This window comes from Pithys albifrons, chromosome 2 (assembly GCF_047495875.1).
Source record: "Pithys albifrons albifrons isolate INPA30051 chromosome 2, PitAlb_v1, whole genome shotgun sequence".
Classification (NCBI taxonomy): Eukaryota; Metazoa; Chordata; class Aves; order Passeriformes; family Thamnophilidae; genus Pithys; species Pithys albifrons.
Genome location: NC_092459.1, coordinates 36,132,130 through 36,153,675, shown reverse-complemented (window position 1 = coordinate 36,153,675; position 21,546 = coordinate 36,132,130). Strand labels below are relative to the sequence as shown.

At 41.1% G+C, this 21,546-nt stretch overlaps 1 protein-coding gene across 8 annotated transcripts in view; it reads left to right on the top strand.

Annotated features, from left to right (window-relative positions):
- Positions 1 to 21,546, top strand: part of BACH2 (BTB domain and CNC homolog 2) — a 190,885-nt gene that overhangs the window by 125,655 nt on the left and 43,684 nt on the right. For 7 of the 8 annotated variants that reach the window (XM_071548765.1, XM_071548761.1, XM_071548762.1 and 4 more), the window contains one exon: positions 14,593 to 14,847. The exons of the other annotated variant lie outside the window; for it this stretch is intronic. In XM_071548765.1, coding sequence (XP_071404866.1) covers positions 14,605 to 14,847 — 243 coding nt within the window. In that variant the 5' untranslated portion in view covers positions 14,593 to 14,604. The remainder of the gene's footprint in view (positions 1 to 14,592; positions 14,848 to 21,546) is intronic. 8 annotated transcript variants of the gene reach the window in all.

The following is a 21,546-nucleotide window of genomic DNA, read 5'->3' as shown; positions in this document are numbered from 1 at the left end:
TCCTAGCACGCTATTTGTATTACATATTTCAGTTCATAATTGGAAATGCTTTTAGATTATTATTGTTTGAAATACTAATCAATGAGCTTTATAGATTCCCTGTTTTATACATAAATATGCCAATCTCCAATGGAGCGTAAGAGTTTTATTTTATCCCATATTGTTTATACAATACAATTATTAATCTGTAGTCTAATCTCCTTGCCATCATGTTTTTGTGGCTTGATCCCACTTATTGCCGGCAATCTCAAATCTCATTAAAGGGCATGGATTAAAGGGACTCAACACCTTCACAAGTAAGTGCTGGAATGTGCCAGCTACATCCAGTTGTATGAAGACCTCGTGGTGCTTCTCACTCTAGATGTGCACCACAAAACTGGACTGGCTGCCATATATCTTCTAATTTCCCTCTACGAAGCCTTATTTTGAACCACAGTAGGTTTTCCAGACTTCAGGTGTATGTGGTCACAGTTTTCTTGCTGTGATGTTCTCTCAGCTTGTAGTTGGAAAACCATCACCAAAGTGTTTTAGCTGAGGCGGAAATAAAAAGGAAAAGAAAGCTTGCAATTATATGTGGATTTCCCAACGTTCAACAATTTTTTGAGCTCTTGTAATGCTCTGGTGCCCCCATGCTGTGGAAGCAAAGACATGAGATCCCAGTTGAAGAGTAGGTTTGGGGCCATGCTGCAGCTGTTGCTGTTTCCCATGGAAATCCATCTGACCAGCCAGGAAGTTTGAAAAGTAAGCCCAGGGCAACTGATAGCTTCTTCTTAATGCTGCCTCGAAAATCAGGTTTCTGACAAAGAAGGGGGACCTGCAGAGCTGTGCACTCAGAGCAATCCATCTGTATATGGTGCAGTGTAGCTGACTGCTCAATTGGAATTTTGCAGACCAGTGATGGTCAGCCAGTTCTGTTTGGGAAGTGGGAATCTCCTGGTTCCTACTGTTGTCCTCACCTGCATGAGCTGAGGCGTCAGGTTACACAGTGGCACCTTTGGTTTGTTTAAAGCAAGGAAATTATGCACAAAAGCTGTTAAAAGAATATAAGGTTGTCAAGTCAAGCGAGAAATGTAACATCGCCTGTTCAGCCTTCAGTTGGATCCTGCGTGCATGCAAATTTGACAGTCTTTAATTGCATGTCTCTAAGATCTGTGGAGAATATAGCTTCTCAATTCACATCAGAAAAATCATACAGATTTCTTTCTCAGAAAAAGAGCATTATCTCTTAAAGATTGTCCATACAGTAAGTATGGGCATACATTTCATCATCCAGGCAAAGCTTTCCATAGGTCACTGCTGCCTGAAACACAGACCTGAGCAGACCTGCCATGGTCCTGAAAGTAGTGTGGTAGTGGTGATTGCCACTGTGGGGACAAGGTCCTCACTGATTCCTTTTGTGTTTTCTCAGATATGGTACAGTCAGGTGTCCTGAAGTGTCTGTCCTCTTGTGAATGGAGAGGAAAGGGAGAAAGTAGTAGCAGGTGGCACTTAGCATGCTGCTGAGGGTGGACAAGGCTTGGAATTTTGTGGCTCTTCAAGCTAAGGTCTGCAGAGACTGTGGGGAATGTCTGATTTTGGTGTCCTCTTTCTCTACCAATTGTACAATCCCCTTGAAGACAAATGAGCAAATGGGGGCTGTAAACTAGCCATAGAGGGAGAGAGTGACATCAGTGAATGTCCAGCTGCAGAAAACCAGCCATACACAAGTCTGATATAATTCTAAACCAGCATATGTAAGTAAATCATTAGGATTGTACAGGAATCACATTGGTTGACATTTTATTAGCCAGACTCTTAGCACTATGGGAGAAGCATTGGAGAGAGTGGCATATGAACAGGAATCCAAAAGATTTCCAGTTGAAGTGGTTCACTTAAAAATAGACTGGAAAATACAAGTTTATGACTTGTTGCATGAGAAAATGAAACAAGAAGGGAAGCAGTTTGTCAAACCGTATTATTTGTTGACAGTCTTAAATAATGTGAGTCACAGGGTCTCAAATCCCGTACAGTGACCTTGTGCAATCAGAGCACTTTATCTACCAGGAGATTATACATTTATGCATGCACTGTACTCTGAATTGAAAAAGATGTTTTCCAAAGTTAGAACCTGTTGTGTTGGCATAACATTGCATTTAAAGTAAAAAGCACTGAACGCACTGGGAATTGTTGAAGAATATTCTGCCAGCACTCAAAATTATAATTTTACACTGCCATCAATAACAAAAAACGTTACTCTAATGAAGCCATTCTGGTTAAATGAAGAAATACAAGTCGTGATAAAACATTTATTAATATCAAAAAAGAGGAAAATAGAAAAGACAGAAATGTTCCCCAGGTGCTTTTTGTATTTGAAACTGTGGAAGAGGATGTGTCCATTGTGTGCAGTGATATGGAAAGAAGAGAAAGTTTGCTGCTCTACAGCAAAGGAGGATCTGAGAGGCAAGAGTGGTTGAAATTAAACATTTTCACATCCTAGTAACTTTTACATCCAGGAATCTTAAAGGAGGTAGCCAAAAAGCTCTGTTGAATGGCTGATAATTTATAATAAATCTTGGGAAACAGGGGAAATTCCAGAAAGTTGGAGGGCTGCCAACTATATTTCCTATATTTCAGAAAGATAAAAGGGATGTCCCGGAGAATTGATGCCTGGTTTAGCTTGACATCAGTCCAGGGTAAAATAGTGGAACAGCTATTTCAGAATCTGTCAAGAGAGAACTTGGAGGCTAAAAGTATAGATAATTCCAGTAACAGTTGAACAGAGAACTTGTCAAAAAAAAAAACCATACTCATTTTCTTTGCTCTGTCAGGATTGCAAGTCTGCATGATTTGCCTTTAGGAGGCCAGATTAGGTGGTCCTTTCTGCCTTTCAGGTTTGTGAACCATATAAGGAATGCCCTGAGATTAAAACTCCCATTACAGAGTTTCAAACAGAAATAATCAAGCCACTCTGTTTCCCTCGGAAAAAGCATGGCTTAGTTTTGGGGTTTGGGTGTTAATCTCCTATTTGATTTGATTTGATTTGATGGCTTTTGCAGCTTTAAGTTTGTTGAGCATGTTGTCGTTCTGTGGAGGTAAAGTAACCAAACAAACTTCAAAAAGCTTCATGAAAAGCTCAACAAATAATATAAGTATCCTCAAACAAAGATAAAATCCAAGTTCTTCTTATAGCAGTCTTTGCAGCTTTAATCCCTCATTCTTAACCACAGCAAAGAAGATTTCATAAGCTTCTCTGGATCTTACAGGAGAAGGAAAGCTTGTGTTTGCCTTCTGCTGTCCTTGCAGTCCTGTAAGGAACTGTAGGTGCTGATGCTTCATTGGCTGTACTTACCCTCAGCACCAGGGCCCAAATATCTCAAGTCTTTTATTTCTCTCCGGACACCTTCAGGCTGCAGTTGCACGTAGTCAAAGTGCCCATTTCTGTCTCACATCCGCTCCTTACCTCGGCTGCGGCCTGGTAGGTGTTGGCAGCATACTTGATTTGTGTTCGTGCGCCTTTCTCCATGGGATGATTTATTGTCTGCAACAGGAAAGGCAGTCAAGGTCCAGAATAAGGGCCAGTCCATGGATAAAGAGACTTTAAATAGGAATCTAGGCATGTGCCAGACTCTGAAAATATTGGGAAGGCTTGCAACTTCTGCCTGAACCTTCCAGCAACAAAATGGCAATTCTCAGATCCTTGCAGGATTAAAACCACTGTCAGAATCCCTTGGCATAAGCTAGGTTTCCTCTCACTCTGAGAGAGTCTAAATAGTCATTCAGTGACTTTCTGATCACTTGATCGTTCAAAAAACATGTGAATATGGGGGTTTTGCCTGTATTGATAGGCCTTCCAAGGTTCAGATGTATGAATCTGTGGATCCTAATGCAGTGGTCACTAGAATCTATTTATTTATTTGTTTAGCTACTTAGTTAGTTATAGGTTAGTCAAAATCTATGGTTTAACCACGAAGAAACATTTTTGCCTCAGTTGTCAAAGGAGAACATTATTGTTGGTATTCCTTTGGTTGTGGGAAACGCCACGCAAACAGACACTGGACCAGTCTCCAAGGGGAAAGCAACTCCTGTATTCTTTTCCAAGAGCAGAAGGTGCGAAGTTATACCCTATGAAAGTCTGTCCCAAATTTAACCCAGTGACCTACTGCGTGTGTTCCTGCTCTTCACACATTAATCACAACAGACATGTTCCAAAGGACATGCCAGTTTGTGTCCTAAGGAAAGATGAAGGATATTCTGACCACCTGCTAACTCGCAGGAAAGATGAAAAGCTTGCATTTTAGGGGTGAAAACAAAGACAGCAGATTTTTCCTGTAACAAATGTGTAGTATGACAGGAGAAAATGGGATTTGGTTACTTTCGCCACCTCTGCAATTTGTGTAGTCAAAGATGTTCGCTGTGGTTTTGGCCATAGCCTCACCTGCAGACAGAACTGCTTTCACCAGTTCTGCAGATAGACTGGAAAAGCAGTAATTAGTGCAGCTTAGTGAAAAAAAAAATAACCAGGAGGCATAATTTTGAGAGAGAACTTTCTGTTTTGTTCTGGGTTGTTTTGGTTTTTAAAAAGCAAAAACAATGCTCATTTGATAGCAAGCAAAAATTTCAAGTACAGAGCTTCAGCACTGAATTCTACTGGAGCTTTAGAACAGAGAATAAAACTTAAGGGAAATTAATACCTTCTATTCAATTCACATAACTTGTTAGCATAATCTTTCACATTAAAAGGCTGCTCAAAGGAGCTGCACAGTGCTGTTGTTCAGAATTTGTAGCTTCCAAATGTTGGTGGCACTGGGTTAATATCAGCCTGGCCTTTGTTCTCGTAGTCATAGTAGCAAAAGAGATTTCAAATAGAGAGGAACCTTCTTTACTATCCCCAAGTATTGTCATACTGGCAAGTGACCTGGATATTTGTCAAAGCATTTGTGCTTCAGCAATTTCATCATTTCAGTCGACATTGCAGTGCAAATTATACATATATGTGCCCATATGCTTATAGAGGTTATACATACATTATACATACATGTGCCCATATGCTTATAGAGGTACTCATAAATTATTTAAAGATTTAGGGTAAAGAGGGAAGCCCACTGTATCACTCCTCAAGTAAAGCCTCAAAATACTCTTTTAAAGCAAGGAAAGCAGTTGTTTGCCAGAATTTCCAACTCTCGTTTGTGTGGAGATCTTGAACTTTTTCAGAGAGCTCACCAAGCTCAAAGGCAAAATGAAAACAAATCACTACTTCATTTTTCTGTCTCCAGTTTTTTAATCTGTCAATCTGGCTTGCCCAAGAACAATCCAAAAGGTTGTGTCTTTTCCCCAAAGTCCTGAAGCCATTAACTGCTTCAGAAAAACATAATATGTTGTTTGTTGTGCTTGGTGGTTTCCTGGCAGTGTTTCAGTGTTGGGCATTCCCCATTCTGCTTTGAATAAACTATTTTGAGTAGCAGACTTGGTTCCGGTCCCCTTCCCCATGGCCAGCTACTGTAAAGAGCAATGTGAAAGCCATGAGAGGAGACCTTACCGGGAAAGAGTTCTGTGTTTCTCTCTTTCCATGTTCATGTATATCAGTTGAGTAGCTTCTGAGAAACAAGAATAGAGAGCAGTTTTCCTGTTGTTCCTCCTGTCTGGTCTATGTGGAAGGTGTCTCTACCCATAGTAGGGGATTTGGAACTGGGTGATTCTTAAGGTCCCTTCCAACCCAAACCATTCTATGATTCTATGCCTTCCCTCACCCTTCCCTCCTGAGGGTATCATCAGTATTTACAGAACATTGGAAATGCATGTTAAACTAAGCTGACTCACTGAGTGTAGGAAAATTAGTGGTATAATTATATAATTTTTACTGAGTCATAAAAAGATGCATGTGTATACTTTGCCTAGTAGGCCTGCATATAATGTGTATGTCAATGTGTGTACTGTGTGTAAACATTATTTGCATGTTAGCAAAAGTCCCTAAAGACTGTGAGCTATCATTACCTTGTTCATCTGGGTTACTCTCTCAAAAGACAATAACAACACAACCCTCTGAAGTCAAGAAATAGTTTTTTTCTGTATGTGGAACATAAATCTATTTGGAGTCTTCGAAGCAACCTCCACTGGGAATCCCTGCCTCCTTGTGGTACCAATCTCTGAACAACCTGAAGCACAATTTCTTTAGAGTAGACACCTGGGGTTTAAATAAACATTCATCACGGAGACTATGGCATCCTGACAGTACTTGAAAAAAAAATTCATTGTAGAAATGAAGCTGTGGTGCATTTCTGCTCATGTTTGCATTCTGCCAATAGCAAAATCCTTGTGAGTAACCAAAATGCTAGAGATGGAAGTTATATTCAGCAATTCTCTTTAAAAGTCTGCAGGATCAGAGTCTCTCTGGGGTTTTTTGTTGGTTGTTTTTTTTTTCCTAGTATCTGCCCAGTTGTGCTGTAGGGTCTAGGTCCAGTATAACAAAACCAGGGAGTGGACTTTGGAATGGAACTTACTTCCTACATCAAAGCTATGCTGGCATATGAGCTGTTCAAAAAACAACTGTTCCATGGTCTGCAGGACACATCCCTGTTCCTGTCAGTTTAAGCTAAGGAAGGAATTTCCAGTATTCCCTTCTCTATTTTGAAAGCAAGTGACACTTGCCATACAGAAATGGGGCTCATGGCCCAGCCCTGCAGCCAGCCCAGGCATTGACTGTCTGTGGTGGAGCTCATCGGGGACCAGTTTGTGCCCATGTGCAGCTGTTCAGCAATTCCAAGGTGGTCCCTGGACTGTGGATGCTCAATGTATTGGAGCCATGCAGGCTCCTCAGCAATGGGAATTTTTGCCTTTAGATGTTAGCAGATGTCTGCAGGGCCCTGCTCTCTGCTGTGTGCCCTACCAGACCTGCCTCTCTAGAATGCCCAAGGTTAAATCCTCCCTTGGATTTCTTTTAGCTATCCCCTTCCCACTCATGGTCAATGAAGGTTGTGCTTCAAGACAGTAGCATTAGAAGGACCAGCCTTCACTGTCAACAGCAGCGCATGTCTACAGCTGCCAGCCAGGAATGCTCTACAATGTCTTTTCCACTTGTCTGTGTACCTTTTCCTTTACAACAGAAGTTACTTGAACAATGTCAAAAGCTCATTTCTTAAGACAATCTTGCTAATGGCCCTGGCACCCACAGTATGTTTGGCAGGAGGCAAGTTCATGTAGCCTGGCAGCTCACTAGTCTATTTTCAATTATCTAGGGTGCTCGGAGAAGAAGACATTAATATTGCTGAGGATGACATAGCAAATTACTACTGCTCCCTAACCTTTTTAAATTGCTAACACTGTTGTAATCTGTAATTACAGAAATCAGTGTGAGAATTGTGGCACAGTATAATTATCTTTCCTGATACTTTATTGCTCTATGAATTATTAATCAAAATCAGTCTTGTATAGTATTTGCAGCAACTAAGAAGAATAATCTATAATTAAATTTCGTTGTTTCTATTTTTGTGCTGGTGTTTTATGATGTTGTAATTGATAATTAATTGCTTAAAAATTCGCACAATTCTTGGGAGTTTCATATGACTACGACTGCTCAGTATTCAGCATTTATTAATTGAATAATGGGCTCACTGAAGAGACCTTTGTATATAGTCTTCTGTCATTACAATGAGCTCTCAAAAATGGTGAATTAATCATTAGGCCTTTCAATACTTTCTTTTTAAAGGAAAGCAGTGACAATATAATCATATGCTTTGTTGTTATAGCTATAATTGAGAGATCGTAATAGCCAATTATAAGGATGGTCATTTTAGAAGCTCTGAAGTGTCACTTATTGATAACTTTCTTTAAAAACAAAGTGTTGATTACACAGAATGAGTCTTTTCATAGAAAAAATATTAGGAGTTGAGGAAGGGAGCCTGGAAAATTATTTTCCTCCCACTTGCCACTTAAAAACAGTGCATGTTTATCCCTAAAAGCTGTCAAGTGTGATGTGCTTTTGCTGCCATTTGTCAGAAGTACAAGTTGCTCTCAACTTTATTCATTATTTTATGATCATTCTCCCCATTTTTTTCTGAATACCTTTTGCTAAATTGTTAGGGGGGAAAAAAAGTAATACAAAATGTCAGAACAAAAGAGCATTTTTTCACAGTCTGTGCATCCTATTGAACAAAAATACTGTGAGAATTTTACATGTAAATATGTGGTGCAGACTCCAGCTACTTCTGACCAAGGAGCCTTAGATGTGTTCAAGCTTGCCACTTCAAACTATTCCCAAGATTCTTTCTTTTGCTGTTATTGAAGCTGATGGAAAGAATGTGAACTGGAACTAAAAATACCTCCAGTTCAGTATTGATCCTCTCTTAATACCATCAGGAGAAAGCTGGGAGTCATCTTGCATAGCAGGATATCATGTGATCTCTGGCTTATGCTTCCAAGCAAAACCTGTGGTTCATTTTACACCAGGTCAATTACTGCAATTCCTAAATGATGACCCGCAGTTATCTGTTGGCTCCTCTACTAAAATGTAGCATTACAGGTATAATGAGGAGATACTGAAAACCTTTTTCAGGTGTTTGCTATGAAGTTGTTGGGAGTCCTGTGTGAGTTGTTGTAGACCTGATGTCCTGTTTCCTCCTCCTGGGATACAAGTGAGCTTTCGTTGCATGGGATGAGATGTTGCCTTTAGGTCCCTTTCTGCCCCACCCCTTCCTTGCTGGTGTTTGCCATGTATAGACTACAAAAACACTTCTGCAGTTCATGCACCCTTTTATGCATCAAAGCTTAACATCGTATGGCTTCTCATGTCCTAAGCTGACTGCTCTTCTAGAGCCAGTGGGAGCAGGAGCTCTTGGTGTCAGCGACACCCACCACATGTAATCTTTGGACAGATGTTTTCTACTGATTGCCTTCAAGACCTTGGTCCCACGCAACTTCCATTCCTGTTCGAGAAAAGAGATCTCTGGACAGCATGTGTGAAGGTAGTAGATTTGAATTTTCCTATATGTTGACATCCATGAAATAATTTGTTTCTGATGCAGTGGTTAGTAGGTCAGGAAAGGTAGATAATACAGGAATGTTAGTTGTTGAACAGTATGCTGGAGCATGTAAATATTCATCCAATGTACCCTTAATCCACATACCCTTGTACTCTCAGTTATGTGGTCCTGGATATTTTTGTTAGGAGTAACTAATCCTTTTACATATTCATTGAGTTTTTTGCCCAGTAGCATGCAGCAGTGGTCGGTTGTACATATGGTTTATTGCAGTGAATGTGAAATCTCTCTAGCAAAACAAGTATCTTTCTATGAGTACAGGGCATGGTTTCAGTTTATTTCAATTGTCGGGAATCGCAGCTCTTTTTAGAAATTCTGCATTTGTCTTGCTTCTTTCACTTGTGTGTCCTCTCTTGTTTGCAACGCTAGAAACAATAAGTAGCGGTGCTACTTTGACCTTTTTATTTTGTATTTTTTGTATAGTGTTTATTGAATTGATCATACATATTGAGAAGCGCTTTTTCTCTTTCCTTGACAATGATCTTTTTCTGAATATTTCTTTTCTCCCTGTTTCAACATCATCAATCAAATCCAGATGTTACACAACAGTGTATGCATCAGAAGTAACTAGAAAATACATCTCCTTATTAGAATATTTCTCTCTTTCTAAAATCTGTCTCTAGGTGATGACAGTCTATCTCCAGTCTGTCTTTGTGAGAGACTCCAAATTGGAGTTGGGATTCCAGGTCAGTGAGTTTGTGGTTTACTGTGATGGTGGTCAGACACTGCAACAGGTTTTGCAGAGATAGTGTGGGGTCTCTGTCTTTGCAGAGACTCAAAACCTTTCTGCACACAGTGCTGTTGCTTGGAGCGGGCAGGCTGGACTAGGTAATACCTTCAGTTCCTCTCCATCCTCAACCATTCTGTAATTTTGTCTTTCTTTTTCTTGCCACCTTTGTAGAACAGAGTGTCCTGGATGTAGTGTGTCACCTTGTTAATGCCTAAGTCTTTTTTACATTAAGTCTTTTTAAAATTCCCAACAATCTCCATTACCTTTGACATTTGAACTAATTTAATCAATTTCAGTCTCCCTGATGTGGTCTTTGGGCTTCTAGGTCATTAATCAATGTAGGATCATCAGATAATTTCTTTTGGAAAGAACCTGAGGAAGTCCCTAGCTCCCTCCTGCTCAAAGCAGGTCAGCTCTGAAATCAGAGCAGATTGTTCAACACTATGTATTCAGTGTGGTCTTGAAGACCTCTGAGGATGGAGATGACACAGTGTCTCCAGGCAACCTGTTCCTCAGTTTTTCCTTATGTCCAGTCTAAACCTCTGTTGTTTCAAATTGCTCCCAATGTCTGGCTCCATCTTCTCGATGGCCTCCCGGAGAAGTGGCAGGCTGCTGCTAGGACATCCATGTGCACATCCAGGGAAGGACCCAGTACTTAGTGTGCTCAACCCTACTGTGGATCAGAGGAGCTCAGGCATGTTGCATAGCATAACCATAGGCAGATCTGAGCCACTATCTGAAGAAATTTCGCTGTTAACCTGCTGAAAATTGCCCCTGTGTCCCTTCTCTGTTGAACACAGTTTATCCTAAGTGTTTTCCAGTCTGATACAACTTCTCACCTTATGACAACTGAGTTTCTCTAAGAGCCGTTTGTAAAGGTTTTGTCAAAGGATTTCTGAAAGTCAACACTAATTACATGTACCAGTGTTCGTCACTGCTAATTTGACACACTTCAGGAATTCTAATAGAGCCCATCAGAGACATGACTTTGCCTTGCAGAAGCCGTGCTGCTTTGTCACAATGATAATTTGCCTGGTTAAGTGCTCTGTAGCTCTGCCATGATCGAGATTTATCTTTTCACATAATTAGCCCAGTTCTGATGCAGGACCTTCTGGTCTCTATTGATAAGATTTTCTCTCCCCTCATGTTTCCTTTTAAAAACAGACACCACATTGCCTATGCTCCAGTCTTGTGAGGCAGAAGGGTTTTTTTCATGATAGGTAGTACTGTATTTTTGGTAGCAGCTCAGTCAGTGCGTTTATGAGTTCCTGGAGAGTTTTGGATGAGTGCCAGCTAGTACAGACAACGTGCTGCAAACCAGAGTGATTCAGATGTTCCATGAGCAACATTTTTGGTCTCCTGAGGTTTTGCATGCCTCCTCCATGCTGCCCATGCCAAAGGGCTTGGTGGGATCTTCCACCCATCACCATGGAAGGAAAGCGTAAGCAATGTTCCAGTTCACTTCACTGCAGTTGCTAGCCTTTACCAGCAGCTTTTTTGGCTAGGTTTCAATGGTGCTTTCCTTGCCCACAATAGTTTGTGCCAGTTTATGGAAACTTTTGTTTCAAAGAGGCTTTTTCTGGCAGCATGGTGACCTATATGCAAACAAATGCACAGCGTGTTCTTTTGAGCCAGAGAAAGGCTTGCTAAGGCATTCTCTCTTCGGTTCGAAGAAATACCAAGTGTGTAGCAATGATTTCCATGAAGAAGGTTCTGCAAACTCAGCATAATACTGAATTCAGCAAAAAATGATGCAGTTTGAATTAACACTATGTAAAAGGTTTGCAGCCCAGCTTGCCTCAGAGTTCAGCAAGAATACCAGATCCCTGCTTTTTTTCTTCTGAGGAGGGGGAGAGGGGAAAGTTGAATTCTGCTAATTTTTGTGTTACTGCATGCCAAAGTCCTACAGTGACCTTTTCTCTTTGCCCTCTAAACCCTTTTCCTGTGAAAATGAACAATATACTTCCCAGTGAAGGGTTTCACCATCTTGCACCTTTCCTGCAGGATAAAGCCATCTTGGAGAGGAAACACCTCATGTCTGGAGGTTATTCAGTCAATGGCAGATCGTGGAAAAGGAAAGACCATGAATCATTTGTACTGAAACATTAAAAGTGGATAAATAGGTGGTCCTGAGCTGTATCCCAGCGCCGGTTTCCCTGTGCGCAATGCAGGGCTCAGGGCACTTCCTGGAGCGGCCAAGGGCATGGCCAAGGGGAAGTCTGTGTCAGGCTGAGATTGCAGCCACCAACCAGGGCATCCACATGGGCTCTCAGCAGTTGTGGGAAGGGGCATGGTGTGGATCCGCCTGCGGGAAGCCTCTGGTGTGACAACAGTACCCTTGGAGGAGAACAGTGATATAAGCAACTCAGTGGAGGTCCTTCACAAGAGCGTAGCTGGGGACCCACTGGAGCGAATGGTGCAGTTCACAGCCCCAGCATCTCAGGACTGCATCAGTCAGAGTTCCTAGCATAGAAGGCAGGCTTTCTCACCAGAGGGGAAATACACCATGGTATTTTCAGCAGTTCACAGGGCACGCAGCAAATTTTTTAAAAAAATACATTTGATGAGAGCTGTAGTTAAAAAGTGGGAAATTACTAATTAGTAACCAAGTAATTCAGGGTTTGATTCACACAAATTGCACTATTACTGTAAGAAAATATTGCAATTTCAGGCTAACAGTGGGGTTTGGTGGGGTTTTTTTAAGACACTGAAAATATAATTGATGTTCTGTTCATTATCTGCCAGGTTTCAGGTTTCTTGTCCTTTTTTTTGTCATCTGAGGTATTACAGGCATAAGACATGCCTGGAAAATAAAGGGAAAAAAAAGCTTACTGCTTTCCTCTTTGCATTGTCATTTGCAACTCTCAGGTTTTCCCACTAGATTGTTCTTGTAAATTCTTGCATTTCATAGCACGCAAGAGTGACCACTTAGAACATCTTTGTAACACTATCATTAGCATCAGTTCACTTGCACAGAAAGCTATGCGTGAGATAAGCCAAGTGTCATTTTCTCTTTCACCTTACTGGAGTGCTAATAGCATGATTGCTGTTCATTCTTCTCATTAGTCTCAATTTATGAGTAGAAAAAAAAAATAATTTTTTTCAGGTTAAGAAATAGAACTAGTATAAACCTCCCCCCAGCCAAGTGTCTCTCTCCCCTACCTGTATACAGATCAATAAGCAGCTATGTATCTTCTCTCTAGATGTTAGGTAGTATAGGACTAACCTGTTTTAGTTGGTTGTAGGGTTTTTCTGTTCATGTAAGCATTTCAGCTGAGTACTCAAAAGTGTAGCATGAGTCAGCATAAAGACTGAAAATACCAGTAAAAAAAAGCCATAAACATTCCATTAAGGCTTCCAGTAATATTACAGTTTTGTACTGTTGGCAAAAATACCTATTTTGTAGAAACAGTCATCATAGCCACTGGCTAAAAAAATACTCCTATAAAGGTGGGAAGATGGAGTTATGATTGAGAAGTCTAGTAAAAGACAGTAGCAAATGGGTCCTCGTAAGTCCATTCTTGTCAAGATTGTTCATATTTTTTGAATGACGCTGTAGGAGAATATTACCCTAATTTGAGCTCATGGCAAGAGAAATAGCTTCAAGTCATGTTGTGTCTAGTTGTGTACCTGTATATTGCACTAGCAAAAGAAAATATTGCAAAGATCCACCTTAAAATGTAGCAGAGGGGCTTTGTTTCATCTTGATGCAGTAGTCAGATACTCACACCAAAATACTGTCACCTGTTGCCCTTAACCCTTGATGCCTCTGAATCTTACTCTCAAAAAGCAGTTGTTGTTCACAATAAGGAATGATAATTCCTTTAAAAACTTGAGTTTTGTGCATTTGCACAACTTTCCCTTCAACAGCAGATATAATAATGGATATAAATAATCCTTTTCCCCATGTAAGCCCTGCAACAGGTGTTTGGTTTGTTTTAGGATGTGTAGTGTGTTTAGACACAGCACAGGGTTTTACACTTTCTTACTCAGAGAAGTTGAAATGGGAATATAACGCAAAGAGGATTTGGTCTGGTGCTGGGCAGAAAGTGTTGGGTAAATGAATTACTTCAATATGTTCAAGTGCAAAGGGAGTTCTTGCAGTGTTGGGTGTTGGGGGAAGCTGATTCCTTCTTCTATCATCACTGCTAATCCAGTCCCCATGTTCAGAGGCCTTGCCACTCCTGCATGTGTCAGAAATTGCAGAACATCAGGCAGAGGTGTCTTAAATCCTTCCAGCCTCTGCTCAGAAGGGAGAGACTTACCTGCACGCAGGAGTAGCCCCAGCATCCATGTTCTGCCTGGGGCAGAACTCCATACAGGTACAGGGATTTTCTTGGGTCTGTGAGTCTGGAATTCAGAACCATTTACATTTCTGTGAACAGCATTAAACTACTGGTAAAGGCATGTTGCTTTAGCCATACATGGAAATAGATTTCTTCTAAGGACATAGCCCTTTTTTTTCACTGTCAGAAGACCTAAGTCAGACTTGCTTTTTTTTCTAAAATTTTCTAAAATTTACAGTGTCCCTAAGTTATTGCCTCTACATAGCAGGTGGTTTAAGGGGAAAGTACTTTGCAGCCCATCTAAACCATCTATTTTGGTTTGAAGGGGGAAGTCTGGTAGGGTGAGTAGGTAATCAAAGCACGGTGAGGTGAAATCTGGTGGCATTGAATAACTTTCCCAATTTATTTCCCTAGCAACTTTCTTAGATTTAAACATAAATGGGTTGCTTGGCCATGATCCTGAGCTATCCAGATCCTGGCATCATATCTCCATACCACATTCACCCAGCACCCATATTGCTCCTCACCACCTTGTTTTTGTTTTCTTCTCCCTTGTGCCTCGCAGGGTGTGAACGGCATGTCTGTGGATGAGAAGACTGACTCCCCCATGTATGTGTATGAGTCAACGGTGCACTGTACCAATATTCTCCTCTGCTTAAATGACCAGCGGAAGCAGGACATTCTCTGTGACGTGACACTGATCGTGGAGGGGAAGGAGTTCCGCGCCCACCGGGCTGTGCTGGCTGCCTGCAGCGAGTACTTTTTGCAGGCCTTGGTAGGGCAGACGGAAAATGATCTGGTGGTCAGCCTGCCGGAAGAGGTACAGTATGTCACCGTGCTCCCATCATAAAAATGAGCTCCACATATTTGAGGAAGAGCTCTGTGCTCTGCTAAGGTGTCTGAGGGGAGCATGGCACAAGTGTCAGTGCCTGCCCTGTGGGGCTCTGGGTGTGGCTTTTGTGCTTGGGTGGGTTGCAAGTTGCTGAAAGATGGACATGTTCACACTATGCCAGCCTTCCTCGCCAGCAGTAATTCCTAACAATTGTGGTGGCAAAGCTTTAAATGCTTCAGCTCACCCTTGTCATTGCCACCGAGGAAGTCAAATTCTTAATTACCACAGCCTCATTCAGGGCATTATTAGGACCCTGATATTATTCTGCTCTTCCAGACAGGAAATTTGAAGGGAGTGATGTGGCTGCTACACAGCACATTATTGTCAAAAAGTCATTTCAGCTGTCACGTTGTTGGGAGTCTCATTGCTGTCCACTCCTCTCTGGCAGCTCGTATCTTTGTCCTCTTATTTCCCCTCCTATATTTCATGCAGTCTTGTTTTCTCCCACCTCCCCTCATAAAGAATTTGAGATGTAACTGCTTCAGGCCTTGTGTTTTCCATCAAGATACCATGAACACAGTCTGTCAGAAAGCAGGGTTTTCCTCATGCAGCATGGCTCCCACAGCAGGAAGCCAAGGGTCATAGAAAATACCTACCTCACTGGAAAGTTTACTTTATTTTACCACAAAATCTCACTGACTGGCTTCCACCCCCACTGTAATTTCCTCACAGCCATACAGGCATGACAGCACAGCTGCCATAGCACATGCCAGTGGCTTTGCTGCCTGCAGAGGGAAGGTGTGTGCCTGCTGGTCAGGGCTGCCATCACCCAGTGACTGGGCAGTGCCTGCCCATTGTCTCCCAGCTGGGAGGGGCAGCATGAGAAGGGTGATGATGTTGCCCGGGCAGGGCACAGCACAGCAGTTGCTCAGGGGGAAGGTACTCTGGCACACAGAGAGTCTTTCACCTTCAATTGCTTACTGCCCATGAAGAGGCATGGTGTGTTTTTAATTGATGACAGGTCCCAAAGTGTCACACATAGTTTTCCCCCCTCTGGTTTAGTTCTCCAAAGACTTAAGCAGCCTCGTGATGTTGTCATGGCACAAGTTGGAGAGCATTAGAAGTAGGTCACCGGCTGTGACTTCATGAGCCTTGACACTGAATATTACTCATGAAGACATTTCAACCCAGACATTTTGCATAGGAGTTTAGAGATATCGCAAAGGATGCACTAGGATGCACACTATGATTCTTCAGTGTCCACTAATAATTTCCAGTGGAAGAATCGAGTCTCAGTCAGTGTCGCAGATCTTTCTCACCACAAAGCAAGGGTGGGAGTAGAGAGGTGACAAAACATGCCTGAGGGTGCACAGATATGATGAGGCAGGAGACTGTAAGTTCTCTTATACAAAGCCTTGGTGCAACCTCGTTGTATAATTCAGGTCCTGTTAGATAAAGAAAAATAATTCAAATTCAAATAAGCGTGTACAAGAGTGACTGAGATGTTCAGAAGAATGAGCCTGGCCTAAAGGAGGAGAAGAAAGGACTGCAGCAGCTTCATACTACTGGTGTGATAACTAAGACACACTACAGCACTATGTAGGCAGACCAGCTGAAGCAGCTGAGAGAAAGAGTTTCTCTTTGATTCTTAAAGGCACTGTTGACACAAGAATTGATTGGATTCAATTGGCTTTTAGTACAAGCAGTTTGGAAATTAGAAGATTTCTAATCCCAGCAGTGGTGAGGTGCTGAGCTGCATGCCAGTGGGAGGAGCAGGGTGGTGGAGGGATCATGATATGTCTGCACTTGGTGACCCAGTCCTATGTTCATATAACACTAAAGATTTAAAATACAAAAGTTTGTCTATGTGTTTTATATGAGATGCCATGTAAGAAAAAGGTCCATGAGTCCATCTGTAAATTATTTCTATTTAAGTAAATCCCCTTTGGATAAATAAAGTTTTGCATTTTAGAATGTATCTCAACAAAAAAAAAAAAAGAAGTTTCAGTGAAGTAGAGTTACACTGGTGGCTGTTACAGCTTCAGAGAAGTTTATGGAGTTGCAAAAGGAGTGACTCTAGTTCTTAAGCTTTTTCCCAGAATTCTGAAATTGTCATGCCTCACATAACACCACCACTGTTACTTTGCCTTGTGCTTTTATTAGTTTGCACAGTGCCAGGGCTTTAACTTTCTCATCCTGGAAAAGAACTCTTTTAGCCTATTAAAAAAGATAATGATAGTTACCAATGCTTACTTACAAGGATATTTTCCACCTGCAAATTAATTGCTGTAAAATGCGTTGAATCTTAGTTTGCTTGCTGGCTACTTTGTTTGAATAGCTGTGTGTGAGGTGGTCAGTTAAATAAATTCCTCACAAATGCCAGTCACTTGGGATAAAGAGAGCTGCTTGATGCATTTTGTTATTTCGCAGTTAATCCTTGGTTCAAGTGCATGTCTCTGCTTCTGGAGTTGCTCAGCTTCAGAGTGCTGTGTGCTTTGGTAGGTGCCTGTGCATAGGTAAGGGCAGTTGCCTCCAACAGTTTTGGAGCTCCCCAAGAGAGGAACTGAAACACTCCTGTTTTTTAAGAGCAGATAAAGCAGGGGAAACACTATCTTAGTTATATTGCATTTAAAGAAGTTTGGAGGGTTTTTTTCAGTTCACAAGCTAATGACTCTTCCCAAGGCTACTGTTTTTAGTTCGTGGTCTGCAGAGCTCTGGCAGACTCAGTTATTTCTAAAGGTATCTGTGGAAACTGACTTACTCTGTCATGTAGAGAGTTATTCTTCCAATCAAAAAATTTCAATCAAAAGTTGAAAGTCAATGTCCTGAGCGAATATTTTTTTCATGCTCAAAGACATTTTATGTTATCATATAATATTATAGAAAACAGAGATTGAAAATCATTTTAAAATATAGTCTTCACTGTTCAAAACTTTTCCAAAGGTGACTATCACTCATAAATTCACCAAGCTATTTTTAAGTTAATCATACAAGCATTCCATTTTGAATTCTGGCATGGTTTGAAAACTGCTGAACTACATTGTGGAGAAAGGGCATTATTATTATTTATCAAAGATTTGATCTGGATAAAGCTTTATATGTAAGCGTTTACATTCATGTTATGTCGGTGTGAGGGAGCTTAACATCAAAACAAAAGAACTTATTTCTGATTATTCCAAGCAGTAAATCTGGCTCTGAAGTCTAAAGTGCAGACCTCTTTTTTACTTCATAGCATGTTGGGGTCTTTTTGTTAATCTGGCATCCCGACATTGTTAACTGTTGTCTAGCTAAACAGCGAACAGATGTTTCTTACATTATTTCTTGTTTATATCCAATTACAAGTGAGAGCAGTCTTTATGATACTCCAGTCATTTCAGTAGGGAGACATTGTGCACACACAGCTTTGGGACTAGTTGAATTTACAGGGTTTTAAATCACTGCAAAAACTTTGTGTTAGACATTTCAGGTCAGTTGAAGCATGACCTAATGCGCCTCTGTTCAAACCTTTACCTAATCAACTTAAACTAAAGTCAGTATGGAGCTAATTCTGCACTGATTGGAGAGTTTCCATAAACTCTTTCGTGCTAGCCTTAGTAATTTGATTTTGTACCACACCTTTTGTTAAAGCAATGTATTTCAGTTTGGAAAAACAACTACGTAATAAGGGCTCAAATGTGGCTGTGGTGTGTGAACTATGAGCCCTCAGTGCAAGTTAGAGGAATGGAGCATGTCAGCTGCCTACAGCTAATAAAAAAGGACCCCATTAGCTCTTAACTTCTATGCTTTTCTCTTCACTTGCAGGTTTGCTAAAAAACTAGAACATAGCCTGATTTTCACCCAGGGTATTTTTCAGTATTTATGCAGTTTTCCTCTTAACAAGCAATATTAAACACAACCCAAAATAAAAACTTTCAAAGAAGTGAGTTTGAAGCTGTAAAGTTGGTTATTTGCTCCATACTCCTAACTGTTGTTTTGTTTTATTTAATCACGAAAACTGGTCTTCCTTCCTCTAACAAGGCACTTAATTAAGTTTTTAATTTATGATAAGAAGTTAAATGGCACTTAGGAGGTTTTTTTAATGGTTTCCACTTCCCATCCAGATTACAAAAAAAGGTGTGATAGAGAGAGACACGGCTGTCAGCCAGGGGTATTGTAGGTCATGCCAATATTAGCTGGCAGCAGGCCGTTATCCAATTAACATTGCTTCATCACTGCAAGTAATAGCTCTCGAGTAGATGATTGAGTCATTCATGCTGTAGTGGTACTCTACTTTACTTGAGAAGGAGCCACTGCTTCATCAAATAGGCTTTTTATTTGCTATTACTACCTGCCTGACTGCTAACAGAAGTGCACAGTGAGTCTGCATGGGCAGGCTGAAAGCTCTGGACAGGGTGCATCATCTGTGCAAACACTTTATTCACTGGTTTTCTGAAAGCTGAGATTACAGTTACATGGTAAAAAGACAGAAACAGCAACAACTAGTAGCATTAGACTCTACAGATTGGAAATGAGATTTTCAATCTTGCTTGCAATTTTTGGCTTGGGGGTTTGCATTTGGAAAAAACCTTCACCTGGTCATCCACCCATGATAGCACCCAATGCCTTTCCCTCTGTTAAAGTTCAACACGGATCTTCTGAAGCAGCAGACCAGGCTTTCTCTAACCCTGGTCTAATATCAGCCCTTCTGTTCTTTTAGAAACTTGCTTCTCAAGTAGCTTGGTTAGTTTTACCTGGAGGCCTCAAATTTCTTGAGTCTGTTTCAAAGAGTGGTGACTTTTTTTAGTGCAATGCACTATCTGCTAGAAATACTGCCTTCCAAAAGGATTAAACTGAGTTGTATCTTCCAAGGGGCAAAGGGAAGCAGTGTCTCTTTTAGGAAGAGGGTGTGGGATGTGCTTGGGGAGCTTTTTTGTTTATCCACACAGCTCATTTCTTTACTATTAAGAGAATAATGTTCAAAGTAGATGCAAGCACACACCACAGGCTGATTTCTCCGTCTTCTTTACCTCTTGCTGTTGGCTGCTGTGAAACCTGATGTTTCCCCGCAAGGTGAAATTTCCCTGTGAAATTCTCCCTGTGAAATTTGTCACCTACTTCTTGGGTTGGCATGGGTTAACTCCCTTACACAGCTGGTTAATCTTTGCAAGCAGAGAGATGGGACAGGACCTCAGTTCGAATTCAAGGCTGGCAAAAGCTGAGTGTGTTGGAAAGCGAAGGCATGTGGCACCTTGGGTGGGACTGAGCCAGGCATCTAACATTAGCATGGCTCATAGCTGACAGGGAGGAGAAATACTGGCAGCTGCTAACCATACATGCCAACCCACCAGCCTGAGGGAAAAATGCTGGGAATTAGCCAACGAGAGATGATTGTGATGAGGGGAAAATCAAAGACAGGATGCAGGAGGTCAACTGCTACATACCCTGCTGGCTAGAGGCAATTACTATTCCTTTTTATCTCTCTAGAAATAAACAGTATTCACTTACTTTGTCTCTTTTCTTTCTGTGTATTCTATATAAGTATAAATATAATATCTTTGAGGAATTCAGGGACTGAGCTGGGAGTGCTCTGCACAGGACCATAGAGTGGAAGAGGTGATAAATGTGGGAAGGAGAAGCAAGAGGGCAGGAAGTTTCTTTCCCAGCTGGAGGATGTTATTACACAGTAGGGAACAACAAAAGACCCTTTCTTATTAGCACTGCAGAGATATATTCGGAGTAGCTAAGGTTAGTTCATAGAGAATGGGAAGCAATAATGTGGTTTTCTCGTTACATGACTGTAGGCCATGGATGTTCCTCATAGGTTGCAGCACTGGACAGAATTGTTTCTGCTTTGGCTCAGGAGGTGGCAGGAACCCAAAAGCCTTTCTGAAAGCCACCATTCTGTTCATCTGCAGAGCTTTCTGTAGCGGCAAAGGGTTATATCCGTCAGGCTTCTAATAAAGTCAGACTTCAAACTCATTTATACCCTAACCTTACCACAGCAGTGCCACTTTAAGGAGTCCATATGGATAGAAGATTGGGTCTTTGGTTTTCTAAATTCCTCCTAGGGAATGTGTTATTTTTGTAGTGTTTCACAGGGCCGACACTGACTGCACAGAAGGATGACCAGAGGCTGCAGCTCTGCAGTGAGAGTAGAACTGAGCATTTAGGTACTCTTTGAGGTCTTACATGACATAACAGTAATTCAGGAGAAGCTGTAAGACAGAAATGGATGTTGTTTTATGTGTGTTGCTTATGTAGCACGGTACAAGGTACAAACGATATTCTTTGTTTCTAGAACGTGAGTGATAAAACAGAAATGAGATCTTCAAGATGTGATGTGAAATTCCATCTATGTATCACTGCAAAGCCTTCTAGCACTGCCTGATTTTTCATGCCTCAAGTATGATGAAGAAACTAGTCATATACTTCTCATTCCTCATAGTGTAACTTCCATTATTTTCTGATGAGGGCTGCCTAGCTATTCATAACATTCTCTGATCTTTTTTCAGTGGAGAAAAGCAAAATACATCTATGTTGTGGTGAGAGCTAAGCTTAAAAAAGCAAAGCAAAAGTCATGCATACATGCATGTTGAGGAGAGAAAATCTTGCAATATTTCCTTTCCCTACCTTTGACAGTAGCTGTACAATTTATTTATTTATTCGAGTAGGCATATAAAAATGTACTGTCGAAGGGGATATGGAGAT